This window comes from Peromyscus eremicus, chromosome 8a, assembly GCF_949786415.1.
Source record: "Peromyscus eremicus chromosome 8a, PerEre_H2_v1, whole genome shotgun sequence".
NCBI lineage: Eukaryota > Metazoa > Chordata > Mammalia > Rodentia > Cricetidae > Peromyscus > Peromyscus eremicus.
This window is the reverse complement of record NC_081423.1, coordinates 33,010,301-33,027,126: the sequence shown is the minus strand read 5'-3', so window position 1 is coordinate 33,027,126 and position 16,826 is coordinate 33,010,301. Positions and strand designations below refer to the sequence as shown.

Genomic DNA, 16,826 nt, shown 5'->3' with positions numbered 1-16,826 from the left:
ACACCAGCTTTGCCTAGCTCTCAGGTGTTCATCAGGCTGAGGGTGGCGGGGACAATGTCTGTGCAAAGTGACACTGAAGCTGTAAACAGTCACATGAGACAATGCAAGCTAAGAAATCACATAAGCAGGAGCTTGGAAAGTGACAGGCTTTCTCAGAATATGCATTTACACCACTGGACATCGCCTAGGGCCAGCCACACACACTCAGGGTGCTCATTTGGAGGACCTATGCAGGAAATGGGTTCAGAGGGTGAGATCCTGAGTGTTCTCCTTCTTCTCTTCTCCTTTCACACACTTTGACAAATCGGGATTATGCAGACATTTTTATTTAGTTGCTTAGCCAAAACAGGGGACCTGGCTCATATTATCCCTCTTTCCGTACACTTTTAACACCTCTTCCTTATACTCATTCCTCACTGTGAAGACTAATCCTAAGAGCGATGTGTTGCCCCCACTCCCATATCTCTGTGCCACTTACCACTGGGAACCATCTGGGCTTCTGGCTAAAAGCCAAGCCCACCTACCTTCCCCTCTCACCTACTGAAGGACGAGGGTCTCCTATTCTTATTTCCTGCTGCTCCACCCCCAACCTGATCTCTACCGGAACCTTCTGTCGTCATGCAGACACGATGCTCTCTTCCACGTTAACAACAACCACTTTCCTCTGACACCCTGGCCTGCTGACTGATACCTGTATCTATCTGTCTCTCCTTATCCTCTCCTAAACATACTCTCATCAGGCTTCCCTCCCCAGTCATTTTGAGAACTGTTTCCACTAAGGTTGCCAGGGGCAACCACTAAATCCAGTGGTCAGTTCTGAGTCCTTCTTCCTTTTCCTTAGTTCCTGATCCTTTGTTCATCTTGTCAATGCTTAGGACCAGCTCAAGGTTTCAGTGCTATCAACAGACCAATGATTTCCACATTCCTATTTGTATTTCAGATCTTTGCCTTGAACTGCACACTTGATAGATCAGATACTCCGAACCCACAGTCATTTGAAGGTTACACCCTCAGAGCAGACTCCAGGACCAACCCACTGGCCTGGCGTGAGCCCCCACCATCTCTTTCTGGGTGACTAACAGCCTCTGCAGTGTCTCCTCTTTTCCTGTCCTCAAGTCAGTTGGGCAGTGAGCCTTTTACACCCTCACTCGGATGAAGCAGCACCTAGAAACGGGTAGGTGCTCACTATAGATAGATAGATAGATAGATAGATAGATAGATAGATAGATAGATATAGATATCTATCTATCTATCTATCTATCTATCTATCTATCTATCTATCTATCTATCTCTGGATTAGTGCTACAGGGTTGTTTTGATAGATGGCAGGGAGGTGGCATGGGGTGGGAGTCGGGTTTACCTGGGAAAGCACGGTGGGCCTTTTAGGTGGCTAGAACACAGGTCTTTCATTTAAAAAAAATACGAAGCCATGGCCCAGAGAGGCCTGAGTTTCTCCAGGAGGCATAGCTGACGTGGAGCTGTCTGAACCTGGGCTCCAGGTAGCCAGGCTAAAGCGTTTTCCTTCTCAGAAGCCACAGTGAGGACAGCAGTTATTTTTTTGCCGAGATCACAGGCAAACCTCTAGAGAACCTCAACTAGGTTTCTGGAGCCTTCCTATATCACCCAAATTTTCAGTCTAATCTTTGAAAAAGTGAGCAAAACTTTCTTTAGAAAATGATGTTAATTTCTGTGTGACTTTAAAGCACTTTAAGTGACCTTATATATAAAACATCAACTATTGTAACATGTTAATACATGAAGTATTTTTAATTATAATTTAAAATTATTAAAGTGTACCCAAAAGTACATATATTTTTTCATTTATTTTTGTTTTTTGGAAAAATTCTTTTTTTGTTTTTTGTTTTGTAGAGACAGGGTTTCTCTGTGTAGCCTTGGCTGTCCTGGATCTCATTTTGTAGACCAGGCTGGCCTCGAACTCACAGAGATCCACCTGCCTTAGCCTCCCAAGTGCTGGGATTAAAGGCATGTGCCACCACCACTACCCAGCAGGAAAAGTAATTCTTAATGGAAAAAAAAGGTAGAAAAAAATAAGAACTGCACAGATTTCATCTTAACTGCCATTTGTAGCCCGTCAGAGTAACCACCCATCACAAGTCCACAGAGTATTTCTAAGTCATTGGCTTCAGAACACCTCAACTTTTCCTTAGTTGATTTTACTTCCAAAATAAAGGCTTATTTATAAATTGGAACAGATAAATCCAAGGTAAAGTTATGGAAAAAATGCCAGAGAAATTATTAGAGCAAAATAAAATGCTATATTTAATTTTGCATATTTTATAACCTATGAGGAAAATGTAAAGAATGATAAATAAAAATGAGTGGAATAAAATATTTCACTCTAAGCTCATGTTGTGAGGAATTCGTATTTTAAGAAAGTTGTCTTCATGAAATTATAAAAACTAGAGCACTTTTTGTGACGTACACACTCCAAACCCTGACTGCAGAGCCTGTTCCCTTGAACTATGGGTCTGCTACCAGACAGAGGTCACTCCAAGCTTTCACAACACAAACAAAATCAAAGAGCAATGAAGATCTACGGGGTTAGAACACAGATGGGAAGCACACATGAAGAAGCATGTTAGCGTAAAGAATGCGGAAGATGGAAAATGTACAACGGGGGAGACTAGCGCCGCTGTGCTGTCGTCTGCCCCTTCCTTTACCCTCCACGCCGACAGGACTTGCTGGCCACGGCATGAGTCATCTTTTGGGTTTAAATTTACCTTCCCCAGTGCCACAGATACCCCTCTGCCTGGAGTCTTTAGAAATGTCTATAAAATGTCAACAAAGCAACAAACGAGAAAGTGTAATGTATCGATCCTGACACAATTTTCATCTGTTTCACTTACGTCTGCTGCAGCTCTGACATCATACCAGTAACTAACAAAATCATATATGACTTAAATCACACATGCATGTTAGTTAGCCTATTAAATTTAGACTGCACCTTTCCCAGTTAATTAATGGAATGAACTAATTTATAAAATAGTATTTTCACTTAAATATCAGAATATATTGACCAAAGAGAAATAATTTTACATATCCAGCTATGCTGATAAAAGAGCTAATATGACTGGTTTAGCATAACTCTAAGTCTTTACAAAACTGTTACAGGTATTTGAGTGAAAAGAAGAAAATGTAAAACTGAACCACTTGGTCTGTGACACTAATTCAGAAGTGTAACGATGACCCCTGAGTACACAGTCTGCATCCCCACAGTTCCTTCTGAGAGTTCAGTAAGTAGGCGCAACCATGCTGCCCTTGGCATGGAAATCATGGCCAAGGGCAAGGTCCTGGGGAAGGATACGGTCAGTGCCTTGGAATATCACACAACCTTTCACCAGCTCTCCCATGATGCAACCCACTGACCAGATATCAACTGAAAATAAAATGAAATGATAAAATTATGAAGTGTCATGAACAAAACAAAAGTGAGAGAAAAGGAACTCTAACAGTGTACTAGACACACAACTGTGGTCGAACTGTTCACACAGCACGATGACTGCTGACCTCTACTTTAGTCTCCGGTTTACGGCAATCTGTGGTTTAGTGCCAGAGTCCAACACTCTACAGCTTCAAAACAAAACAAAAGAAAACAAAAAAGGAACAAACAAACAAAAAACCAGACACAGAAAGTGCCAACGAACACGAAATTCTCAGGGCCACACCCCCAGCCCCACCCCAGCCTCCAAGGCCGAGTGCTGGGTCTCTCCCTGTGAAGGATACAGTCTCTTCCTGGGAACAGGACTTTATGGAGGACCATTTCTGCCATGATGCACCCGACAGACCAGATGTCCACTACCAAATATCAGGTGATTAAAAAACAGCCAGAGAGCCTTGCATCTCTGTTTCTAAACCACCTCCCAAACAAGGGCAGCCCCAGTAAACACTCATCAGGTGAACTTCAGTAAAATCCTAACACTGAATGTGAGTGACCATTTTCTAAACTGCCACAACAGAAAGGTGGCAGCCAATAAGGAAGGACTGGACTCCGGACAAGGCGTTGCTTGAGCATGGCTCTGTGGTGTCTGTCCTCTTGTGTGGGGTCAAGCATGGGGCTTGGCTGAATCTTGTGCCTCGGCCAGGGAAGGGAGAGCTGAACACAGGCAGCTACTGGAGGGCATTGTGCCTCTCAGAGCAGGCCATAAAGCACCTATATAAACTCATAGTCAAACTCATCTCTATAAAGACTTCAGCAAATTTCCATTGTTCTTTCCTTTTCTCTTATAAATAATCACAAATATCTGTTCAGGGCTAAAGTTTAGCTTATATTTAGCTGACACTGCTAGAACAAGTGAACTTCTGATGTCAAAAACATCAGCTTTACATGAAAGGAAGGAAACACAGTATTGTTCCATTCACATCATGGTTAAAAAAAGAAGTAGTGAAACCAGTCTACAGTTGGCGACCAAGGGACACAGGTCCCAGGGCTGCGGGTCACGTGGGTGTGCCCACTGAAAGCTGCGCACCCAGCACTGCACTCCTGTGAGCACACGGTACTCTGATCAAAAGTGAAAGATTTTTAAGTCCAGCATGGCAGCACATGCCTTTAACTCTAACATTCAGGAGGCAGAGGCAGGCAGAGTTCTATGACTTTGAGGACAGTCAGAGTTGGGAAAAAAAAGGAATTCGACAAATGGAAATACAAAATCAATGATTTCTTATCTGTGGATTACAGGCATCTACACACAGCACGGTGCTCAAACTGTATCTCACATGGTCCTTGAGGAAGCACTACTTTACTGTTGAGTGCCTGTGGTCCTAACTACACTTACCATTCTCTTTGTAGCCCATGCCCAGGATGACTTCGGGAGCCCGGTAATAGCGAGTCACCACATAGGGAGTCATCATAAAGTTGGTGCAGGCTGTCCGCGCCAGGCCAAAATCAAGGATCTTGAGAGTACAGTCTGATTTTACTACAATGTTGCTAGGCTTCAAATCCTAGAAAACAAATGGGTTAGCTATTTGAGGAATCACAGCGTATTAAATACACAATTTCATACGTTGGTATTTGGGCCAGCGTCCTTGGCATCTAGGCTGCGTGAGCAAAGATGGCGCAGCAGCACCGCTTCTAACACGACGACAGGCCAACACAGCACCGGAAACTTCTGTGGGTGTCCTGTGTGCTGTGAGTGTGTGCTGTTTCTAACACGACAGGCCAACACAGCACCAGAAACTTCTGTGGGTGTCCTGTGTGCTGTGAGTGTGTGCTGTTTCTAATACGACAGGCCAACACAGCACCGGAAACTTCTGTGGGTGTCCTGTGTGCTGTGAGTGTGTGCCGTTTCTAACACGACAGGCCAACACAGCACTGGAAACTTCTGTGGGTGTCCTGTGTGCTGTGAGTGTGTGCTGCTCTGATTGGTTGATAAATAAAATGCTGACTGGCCAGTAGCCTGGCAGGAAGTATAGGCGGGATAAATAGACAAGGAGAATTCTGGGAACAGGGAGGCTGAGGCAGGGGATGCCAGCCTGTCGTCCAGGGAGCAGCATGTAATGGCACACAGGTAAAGAAAACCTTCAGCTACAGGAAACCACTCAACAGCGACAGCCTTCATCTGTCAAAGCAGTCCTAAAGGATGGGGAACAGCCCCCATCTAAAAACTGTAGTGATGAGAAGAGTGTTCCACGTAACTGCCATCTGCTGGACAACTGGGGTAATAAAAATACAGCTCTGGATAGCTGTCAGGACACCTGGTGCTCTGTGCAAGGTGTCCAGGATTGTGAGAGGCAACTGATGTCTGCCAAAGAAATAAAGAGGTCACTGAGGTTTCTCAGCTCTCCCCAACACCCACAGACTCTCAAACTAGTGACTTGAAAGACTCATTTTCAGTGCCAAGATGGCAGAATCAAGATAGTTCTGCCTCTTCAAATCTCGAGGACCATCCAAAACACAGTAAACAAGAAACAAGTAAAGACACAATGACCCTCAGGTCATGCTAGACCTGCAGAAGGCTGTGGAAATGGTTACAACAACATGGCAGCCATAGGAGTGGCTAACAGATCCAAAATAAGCGAGAAGAGAGAGCTGTGTGTGTGTGTGTGTGTGTGTGTGTGTGTGTGTGTGTGTGTGTGTCATCCTGGCTTAACCACCACTACTGCTTGTTCAATTCTTAGATCCAGAGCCACCAACTGAAGAGATGTCCTAAGAAGGAGGACCCTACACATCATGACAAGTGTCTACTGTCTGGATTTCCGTGGTCCTCGCTCATAGGTAACAAAGCCATTCACAGAGGGAAAGGGGAATGAATGGAAACTTTGGGGGGATGACTGCATACAAGTTCTGAGTGTATGCTGAGCTGGAAGACCATAGGTATCACCACGCCTCCTCTACTTGGGGGAGTTTGGCGAAGGCCAGGTAGTAACTAGAGTCCGATCCAGATCCCCTCAGATGGAGGGTTAACACAGACCTGGGAAAACTGCAAGAGAACATCACTATCCACCCCACAAAAGTGGGAATGGTTTCTCACCCTTTTTGCAATCAGCATAAAGAATGCATCTGCACTATCAACATGTCAGTCCCAAGGACTTACTACTTTTAGCATCTATACTGAACCAGGACAGTAACTGCAACCCCAGGTAGTGGTCACAGCCATTCTCCAGGATTCATGGAGTGTCTTTAATGATCGGAGAAGTGAATTAAACTGAGTCGTAAGAGGGACCCCCACCCCTGCATCCCTGAGATTTTGATGGTGGTACTAACATCTATATCTCTACACTCACAGGGCAGTGATTCTCTTGAGCTGTGTGCTAAGGAGGCAGCTTCAGGTTTCTATCTGGCTTTCCCCATCTTTGTAGCTCTTACCTCACAGGCCAAGGAACCAATGCACAGGTTACTTGTGATGAGAGGCAAAGATGGGCAGACATTTATATAAAGCTTTGCACAGGACTGGGCAGGACTAGACAAATTAAAAGGGAACTCAGAAGAGGGAAATCAGTGCACTGAGTAATAAAATAATTAAAAATTTTTACACTCAGAGATGACAGAACACACAGGCAACAAGAAAAAAACACTACTGAAAGAACTTAAAGATTTTAAAAGAGGTGTGCTGACTAAAATGTTTCCGAGAAAGACTAAGTACCGAGGGGATTCTAAAGAATCTTGGGATTCCCAGACCAAAGGGCCACATGCTCAGCTCAATTAGTAAGAAAATGTCCATATCGAGGCAAAGCACAAAGATATTATCTTGAAAGTTTCCAAAGATGAATAGGGACACTTACAAAGAAACAGTAAAGAGAGCACGAGAAAATTCACTGTGGTGGGTACCATGTCCACGACTGCAGGGGGCTGATGTGTAACTAAGAACTCCACAGCTCCCCACACTTTTAACTGTGGGGCAGAACAAATCTGCAGCCTCAAAAATTTTCCCTCCTGCATACTTTGTGTATGTGTGAACATGTGTGTGAGCGTGTGTGTGTGTGCACGTGTGTATACATGTCATGGCACATGTGGAAATGAGAGGTTAATTTACAGGAGTCAGTCCTCCCCTTCTATCATGTGTGTCTCGGGGACTGAACCTGGGTCATCACTTGACTGGCACCTTTTCCCACTGAACCATCTTGATGGCTCACCACACACTATTTTAAGCAATTCACTGAAGACACAGAGCAGCCAGAGAAGGGAGTAAACGGAGAAAAGGAGACAATGAGAGTCAGGAAGTACGGAATCCAATGTGGGAGGGAGGTGAAGGAAAGTGTCAGGGAGACTCAGGGTCACTCCTGCATGAGGTGTCTGGGCAGCAGTCCAGAAGGGAGCAAGCCTGGAGATCCAGCATTTACTGGATGTATCTGAGTGCGTTTCACGAAGCAGTCCAAACCGTAGGGTTATAAGAGTAATAAGAACACAGTGTCAGGCCGGTGAGACGGCTCAGCTGGGAAAGTGTTTGTTGTGCAAGCATGAGGTCCTGAGTTTGAGCCACAGCACCACGTAAAAAGCTGGATATGATGGTGCATTTGGAACTCCACACTGGGAAGGGAGAGGGAGCCAGATTTCTGGGGGGCTCATCCCAGTGAGTGACTCAAAAAACAAAACGGGCAGCTCCTGAGGAACCATACCTCAGGTTGACATGTGAGCCTCTGCACACACATACATACACACACACACATACATACACGAACATGAATAACACGAGGACACATAACACATATAGTCCTAATCCCCCTTAAAACAAGCAAATGCACAACTCAGAGAAATAGAGGATAAGTATTAACTCCAGGAACAAAACATTGAAGGGGAAAGAAATATATTCAGAGTATTAATATAAGGCTCAGTTGTGAAAAAATTTTATATGGTTCTGATGATATAAAATACAACAGAGCCAGACTATAACTGAAGTGGGAGGGCAGGGAAGAGACAGTGCCAGTCACAGAGATGGACGAAGAATACATCAACAGCTTATGTCCCAAACTGAAAGGGCCAACGAGATCTAAACACACTGCCCTGAGACATGGAAATGAACACCCAAGTAATTCATTAAAAGAACTGAGTATCGGGCTGGTGACACAGCTCAGTAGTGGAATGCTTGCCTAGCATGCGTAAGGCTCCACTTCCATCCCTGGCACCACCATTAAAAAAAAAAAAAAAAAAAGGCAAAATCCAAAACAAACAACAGTAACAACAAAACTAAATTCAAAGTACACTTCTAAAAGGAGACAGGAATAGGAGCAAGGAGAAGAAGGAATCCAGTTTTCATAAATGTTTGTGTAACTATTCGATCCTTGATGAAAGTACAAATGCAAGCCAACCAATTTGTTCGGCAAGTTACACTGCTCTGTCAGAGGATTCCGACTTTGGGAACTATTAGTTAATGACAGACGTGTGCAGGCAGGCTGGTACTGGAGCAGGTGGAGCAGCAGAGGAGCGAGCATCTGTGCAAAGCCGGAGGGAGGAGCAGCTGTCTCCAGGTGGCTGCTGGCCTGGTGGAGGCTTTCATTTTCCCACATTTTGTGAATTATATAAAGTAAAAGTGGGAAGGATGAGGGATAAAACTTCACCTTTTGCCCTGTATCACTCTAAAAACTTCAAATAATTAAAAATTTTGTTTCTTGTGAAACCATTTTTGTTTCTTCAAGACAGAGTCTTGCTATATGGCTTAAACTGTCCTTGAAATTATGACGGTCCTGTCTTAACATCCTGAGTTCTGGATTACAGGTATGTGACAAATCAATTTAACAGCAAAATTGAAGGTATGATGTGTCTTTGTGTGAGGTGCTGTTTAGAAGAAGGGGTCAGCACTGCTTGCACTGGACAATTGGCACGCCGAGGCTAATGTCATCCAGTTTCATGGACCTGTACATTTGAAACCAACTGTGGATCCAGTGCTGGTTGGTTTCAGCGTGGGTATATCAACGTACTAGCAATGATGTACCTGTGTGTTTGAAATGTCTTCTCAATGACAGCTCACACCTTTCCCAAGTAGACACAGATGTAAGTATGTGAGGCAGAAGTGTACGAGGGATCCTGAAGGAATTGGTAAGATATGGTGGAGGTGTAGGGTAGGGAACAAAGCGGTTACAGAACATTTTCTCAGGTTGTCATGGGTTCTAAACACTGCGCTAAGCAAAACATACACTTCTTTGACTCTGTCTCACCAGCTTGTAGGCAGGAGTGCTGTCCCTGGGCTAAAGGACCAAATATTCCATGAAAAGGCAAGTACATGCCACAGTTTCATGAAGTCTCCAAGAACTGGGGAACATTCTTCCTGCCCTTACCTTTCTGGCTTCAAGGAGAGAAACAAGTAAGGGAAAATATTTCCCCTTCAAAAATTAATACAGCTTGTGAATCTGGGAAATTATCACGACACATACATTTCATTAAAGATCTATTCAGAGGCTGAGAACACAGCTTAGTGGTAAAGAACTGCCCCATTTGAACAGGATCCTAGGTTCCATCCTCAGCATCACACAAGAGGCAATATATTTAAGAGACATTAAGAATGCCTTCTGGAAGGCAGGTGGGTGGAGAGATGGCTCAGTGATTAAGAGCAGTTAGTGCTCTTCCAAATGACCATGTTTTGGTACCTGACACATGGCAGCTTATAACTATCTGTAACTCTAGTTCCAGGGGGTCTGATGATGCCTTTTCCTGGCCTCCATGCATGCATGTGGTACACCTACATAAATGTAGACAAAATATCCATACACATAAAAAAATGAGTATCTTTTTTTAAAAATGCCTTCTGTATGAGGGAAGAAAACAGCATTGTACTTTATAAGCATCACATTGTTGGTGGAAAATTCAGTATCTTAAATAAAACTAAACTTCAGTTATTTAGAGGAATTTTCTAGAAATAGAATGATTCATTGGAAATTTTTTAGTTACTATTTTAAAAGTGAACTTTGCCATCATACTATCTATCACTTGAAATGACCACTTGGTGGCAGCAAAGGCTACACTTTGAATAACAACTTGGTTGTGGGCGTGCACAAGGGTATGAAACACTGAAACCCAAGACAGGCCTTTGGACACAGTCTGCAGGGAGGATCAGGTCTTTCTTCCGGGGTGGAAGGGCAGGGATGATGGGGGTACACCCTGGGAAGCTTCCATTCAGTGGCTTGTGCTAGACCCAACCTTTCTTGGCACTGAAACCTAACTGATCAGAAAGAACGCTGCCCAATGCTCTGTTTCAACAGGCTTCATTGTCTGTATCTCATGGTGGTTTCCCTGCAGAAGGGGACTTCTCACTGTTGGAGCAAAGAGTCTGGAGACATTCTAGGCAAAATCAGCATAGAAGCAATTCAGAGAACGCTGTGATATTCCCAGTAAAACCAGTTATGATCTCTGCTCCTTGTCTCCTGTAACATGCTGAGTATTTTTTAAATTATTTTTAGTGATACATGCATTTGGGGAATTTGTACAATGTGTGTAGGTTCCCCTGGAGGCCAGAAGTGGGCGTCAAATCCTCTAGAGCAGGCAGGTGTTAACTCTCTGACCTGGGTTCTGGGAACCAAACTCAGGTCCTCTGGAAGAGCAGCAAGTCCTCTCAACCTCTGAGCCAGGTCTCCAGTCCCAGGTATTTTAAAAACTATCATGATTCTGTTTATACAGCAAGCAGTACACATTTTAAAAAACCAAAAGCTATCAAAGCAGTTCGGAGCATCAACTACACTCTCTCTCTGGCCTTCACTTTCAAGTCTTGACAGTGACAGCTCCACTATGCTCCTTGGCCACTGGTGTTCTCCTGCTCCGAATCTAACACGACTCAGGGTCATTGGTATTGTGGAGCCTTTTCCTATTCTTGCACTTTTTCTCTAAGTTTAAAGTTAACACAAAGTGAGAAGTTGAAATAGAAAACCAAAACCGTGGCTCCCTATCTCTGTGTCTACAGTGGCTGAAGTACATGGAGCGTGGGCAAAACAGAGTTGGTCTGCAGTGTTTTGAACAGTATGACTCCATAACTTAACCTGGCTTTCCAAAGTATCAAATTTAAGGAAAAAAAGGAAGTTCTTGGGGATGGGGAGATGGACTGATGAATAAGAGTAGTTTTACTCAAGCATGGAACCAGAGTTCAAATCCCCAGTGCCTGTGTAAAAGGCTCGACGTGGTTATACACATAATGTAAACATAGTGCTGTGGGGCTGGGGAGAAGTGGAGTCAGGAGGATCACTGGGTTTGCTGGCCACCAGCCTCCCCTCCATGGAATAAGGCCAAGACTGAACATTTGATTGCTAGGGATGTCTTTCTGTATGCTATGAATGTGTTGCTCTGATTGATTGATAAATAAAATGCTGATTGGCCAGTAGCCAAGCAGGAAGTATAGTACAGGCGGGATAAGCAGAGAGGGGAATTCTGGGGAAGTGGAAGGCTGAGTCAGGAGACACTGCCAGCCACCACCGCCATGAGAAACAAGATGTAAGGATACCGGTAAGCTACAAGCCATTGTGGCAAGGTATAGATTTATAGAAATGGGTTAATTTAAGATATAAAAACTAGATAGCAAGAAGCCTGCCACGGCCATACAGTTTATAAGCAATATAAGTCTCTGTGTGTTTACTTGGGTCTGAGCAGCTGCAGGAGCTGGGGGAACACAGGAAAACTCCAGTTACATTTGATAACCTCCCCTGGCCTCTAAACATATGTAAACAAATGTGCACTCACACATGTACACATGTGCACACACACACTCACACTCTCTCATACACAAAAATATTAAGTTCTTTTATAACTAGATGACTATGACAATCAAATGATGATTATTTTTAAAATAAAGTTATTACGTGCTTACTTACTCTGTGAATTATACCAGCTGAATGCAGATGCTTAATGCCACAGAGCATCTGGTAGAGAAGGTATGACATTCTTTCATGGTCTAGTTCCATATGAATAACCTGACATAAGTTAGCATCCATTAATTCCATAACCAAGTACCTAAATATTCAAAAGAGACAAACCACATTCATTAATATTATTTATATAACAATTACTTCATGATTGTTAGATCACAATTATTATGAAACAGTAAGATATAATTATTGCACAGCTAGAGTAAAAACACAAGGTGTTTCACTTTGTAAAATTTCCCAAAGAACACACAAACAACTAACTTACTCAGTGTCTTCCTTTCAAATTATAAACGAAGCAACTTTTACACCATGGAAACAATTTTATACAAACTCTTCTACTTTTCTTTTTCACCTGTCTGTTTATCCATCCTTCCATTCTCTACACTGTGCTCCTATAGATTCCTTGATCTTTAACAATACATGATTCTGATAGGGCTGCTGATGGAAGGTTCTACTATACAGGGGTAATGGAACTCTGAACTTGCTGCTCAGGTTCATTATGTATCTGGACTGCTTGAAAAATGAAATCTTTTTTGTTTGTTTGTTTTTTGAGACAGGGTTTCTCTGTGCAGCCCTACCTATCCTGGAACTCACTCTGTAGACCAGACTGGCCTCAAACTTAGAAATTTGCCTGCCTCTGCCTCCTGAGTGCTGGGATTAAAGGTATTCTCCACCATTGCCTGGCTGAAATCTATTCTTTAAGACTGAATATACAACAATAAACAGAAAACTTTCAATCTCACAGTCCACCACCACTGCATGTCTTTGGCTCATTGGGAAAGCATAGCTGCCCCCGCCCTCACCCCCACCACCAAATAAGTGCTCAGACATATCATCTCTACTTCTCCTCCCACTGTTTGTCATGCCATGCTCACTTGGCCTGTGCCAATTCTCTGCTAAAACAGATGGCTTCTACATCTGCAGAGACCCCAACTACGTCTTCCTGCTGGAGTGGCTGTAATCAGATGCCAGCTCTCCTCTCACAACACTTTCTTGGTGACATCCAGTCTGCCGTGTCTTTAAGGACCATTTACAGATTCTTTGATTCCTTTCATCCAGGCCTCTCTTCTGAACCCCAGGTTCTTTCCTATCTACCTACTTCAGAGTTCCACTTGGATAGGCAATGGACACCTCCTGATTCTACCTGCTCCCCACCTGTCTAGTCCTCTACAGCTCTCCTCACCTCAGTTGTGAGCCTGCGTGTGAGTCTTTCCATTCCTCTCTCATAGTCAGCGATCAGCAGAGCCTACGCCTCCACTCTCCAATAGCTCTCCTGTCTAATCTCAGGCCTTCACCCTCTTACCCACCTGAACCTCTCACATGAATTGCTGTGATGTCTCCCCATACTAACTAGGTTTTTCTGTCCCTATCTCTCACAGCGGATTCTCAGGCCCCCACTCCCCAAAACTGTTCTTTTAAACATGTCAGGTGAGATCACGGCTCTGCTGGAAATCTCATTCTGGCTCCTTTCCCACCTGCACACCACTTCTCTAAGTCCACCCTCTCTGTCCTGTCTGCCCCCCACTCCAGCCACACAGGCCTCTTGTTGGTAGCAGCACACACTAGCCATGCTCCACTGCGGCTCCTTTGCTCTGGCTAGTCCTCCATTCTCAAGTCCACCTCAGCCCAGTACCTGTAGGACAAACTCCTCCCCTTCCCTAAGCCCTTCTCCTAATGCCACTGCCCTTTCCTCCATCTACCCTGGGATGGTGAATTATAGAAGTCCACTTGACCAGGTCAAGGAATACTGCACTGGTGAAACCTCAGACTAAAAGCTACACCCCTGACATAGCCAGTGGCCCTGGTTCTGTGGCTGTTGCACTTGGACTGAGCCTCACTGGCAGCATCCTAGGGTCCTGAGCTTGCAAATGGCCTACTGTTTCATAAGCATAAAAATCACCAACTTTCTAAATTTTCAATCTGATGCAAAAGATACTTACACATCTTGAAATTCTTCTAGAGTTTTTTGTGGTGTGAACACATTTAACAAGCTAATTATCTGAAAAGAGAAAATTAATTATACTTTAGTATGTCAGATGGATTATAAAAATTAGGTTGAACATTGAAATGTATTAAAGGTGAAAAAATGATAGCAGAACTCAATATTTATCATTACTATGGCTGTCACCAAAGCATTCTAGTGGATGGCATTGGAAAACTTAACTACCAATTGAAAGATGTACTTTTTTTTTTTGGTTTTTCAAGACAAGGTTTCTCTGTATAGCTTTGCGCCTTTCCTGGAACTCACTTGGTAGCCCAGGCTGGCCTCGAACTCACAGAGATCCGCCTGCCTCTGCCTCCCGAGTGCTGGGATTAAAGGTGTGTGCCACCACTGCCCGGCTGAAAGATGTACTTTTAACAGAATCACTCATGTCCCCAGTAACTTAACCATTATCACAGAATTTACATATATATAAGAGAGTAAAAATAATGGTTGGAAACAGTAAATAAAGTACCATGCTAACTCTGGAAACTTAAATGCTATATACAACTTTCTGGAAAGTTTTTAAATTTTATGTTTTATGAGCTTGTACTTTATGGTCAGGAAGATGAGGCCTCATGGCCTGATGTTCCCTTAAGAGAGCTAAGGAGCAGACCTCACTGCTTGCTCCTTGTAGTCTCGGTGCTTGCAAACCAAGTGTTTCAAGCACACACCCTCACTCATTTCACATGAACTAGAGAAAGGTGAATTACTCATCACACAGGGGAAGGAAGGGAAAGAAAGCTGAGTCCACCTTTCAGTCTTGGGAACAAAACGGAACAAGTCTACAACACTAAGGTATAAAGCGAAGAATATGAGCAAGCATTTCTACTGTCCAGGTGTAATAAATCTTTTCTAAGCATGACAGGAAACCTAGGCTATCTAACTACATTGAAACAAAACCAGAATTAAACAACAAAAAAAAATCAGCATGACCAAAGCAACATATGAAGTCAAATAGAAAAATGGAGGAGGGGGACAGTTGAAGCTGGGCCTGGGTGACATGTCACATGTAATCTCAGCAGACATGCCACCATGCCCAGCTTCCACTATTTTCTTCCCATTTGTTCCATTTCAGGGAGGAGTTTGCAAGTTTGAGTCCAGCTACAGAGTTCAAGGCTACCCTAAGCTACATAGCAAAATCCAAGAATGAAAAAGGTTAATAATTGAATGTATAAAACCACCTATAAGTGAATTCAAAAGACACCAAACAGTTTAAGAGAAAAATAGAGCCACAGCCATGAAAAAGCCAATTTTCAATTAAATAAAAATAGTTGGGGCTTGTGAGGTGGCTCAGCGAAGGGTTCAGACTCCAGCGCCCACGTAAATGTCAGTGGGAATGGTGGCCCACTGTAATCTCAGAGCTCGGAGGAGGGAACCCTGGGGCAGGGTGGCTAGACTGCCAACTTAGCAAGCTCTAGGTCCAAGGGAGACATCTTGCCTCAGGAGATTAGGTGGAGAGTGATTCATGAAGACACCTGACATCAATCTCACACACAGCAGATCTGCACACACAGGTGTGCCCATACACATGCAAATATGTACACACACACACACACACACACACACACACACACACACACGCACGCGCGCGCACACACACACACACACACACACACACACACACACACACACACACAATCAATCCCATAAACATATGGAAAGGAAATTCAACCTCACAGAATAAAATAAGATTAGTTTTCGGGCCGGGTGGTGGTGGCGCATGCCTTTAACCCCAGCACTTAGGAGGCAGAGCCAGGCGGATCTCTGTGAGTTCGGGGCCAGCCTGGGCTACCAAGTGAGTTCCAGGAAAAGGCGCAAAGCTATACAGAGAAACTCTGTCTCAAAAAACCAAAAAAAAAAAAAAAAAAAAAAAAAAAAAAAAAAAAAAAGATTAGTTTTCATATATCAGATTGGCAAAAAGAAAAACGAAACCAGTACTACCTAGCGCTGGGAGAATCTGAAGTAAAACATGCTCTCAGAGGCTTTCCATCAAAGTCTAAACTGACAGTCTTCCCTGATGTCCATTTGTCAGGGTGTATAAAAGAAGGAATTGTACGTACTGTTTCACCAGCAATCGTGGCCAAGAACTTACCTGGATACATATGCCAAGTATTATGAATAAGGATATTCATTGCAGGGGGAAAAAAACAAACTAGAAATAATCTACCCAACAACATGGTGTGTGTCTTAGTTTGCTTCCTATGGCTGTTATAAAACACTATAACCAAACCTGGGGAAGAGAGGGTTTATCTCAGCTTACAGTTTACAGTCTATCATGAAGGCAACTCAGGGCGAGGAACTCAAGGAAGGAACCTGGAGGCAGGAACTGAAGCTGAGGACATGGAGGAACACTGCTTATTGGCTTGTTTGACTTGCTTTTTTAAATACAGTCCAGGAGCATTGGGCCCTCCCACATCAATCATTAACCAAATGCCTCACAGACTTGCCTATAGGCCAATCTGATGACATATTCTCAATTGAGGTTCCTCTTCCCGGATGATGTTAGCTTGTATCAAGGTGACAAAAATACCAACCAGCACAA

General features: G+C 43.6%; 1 protein-coding gene across 8 annotated transcripts in view; it reads right to left on the bottom strand.

Annotated features, from left to right (window-relative positions):
* Mapk9 (mitogen-activated protein kinase 9) overlaps positions 1–16,826 on the bottom strand; it is a 44,904-nt gene that overhangs the window by 8,364 nt on the left and 19,714 nt on the right. For 6 of the 8 annotated variants that reach the window (XM_059270426.1, XM_059270420.1, XM_059270427.1 and 3 more), the window contains 4 exons: positions 14,241–14,299; positions 12,247–12,385; positions 4,794–4,959; positions 3,326–3,397 (listed from right to left, as the gene is read on the bottom strand). In XM_059270426.1, coding sequence (XP_059126409.1) covers positions 3,326–3,397; positions 4,794–4,959; positions 12,247–12,385; positions 14,241–14,299 — 436 coding nt within the window. Of the gene's footprint in view, positions 1–3,325; positions 3,398–3,744; positions 3,817–4,793; positions 4,960–12,246; positions 12,386–14,240; positions 14,300–16,826 lie in introns of all 8 variants that reach the window. The other 2 variants (XM_059270421.1, XM_059270424.1) reach the window with 1 other exon arrangement.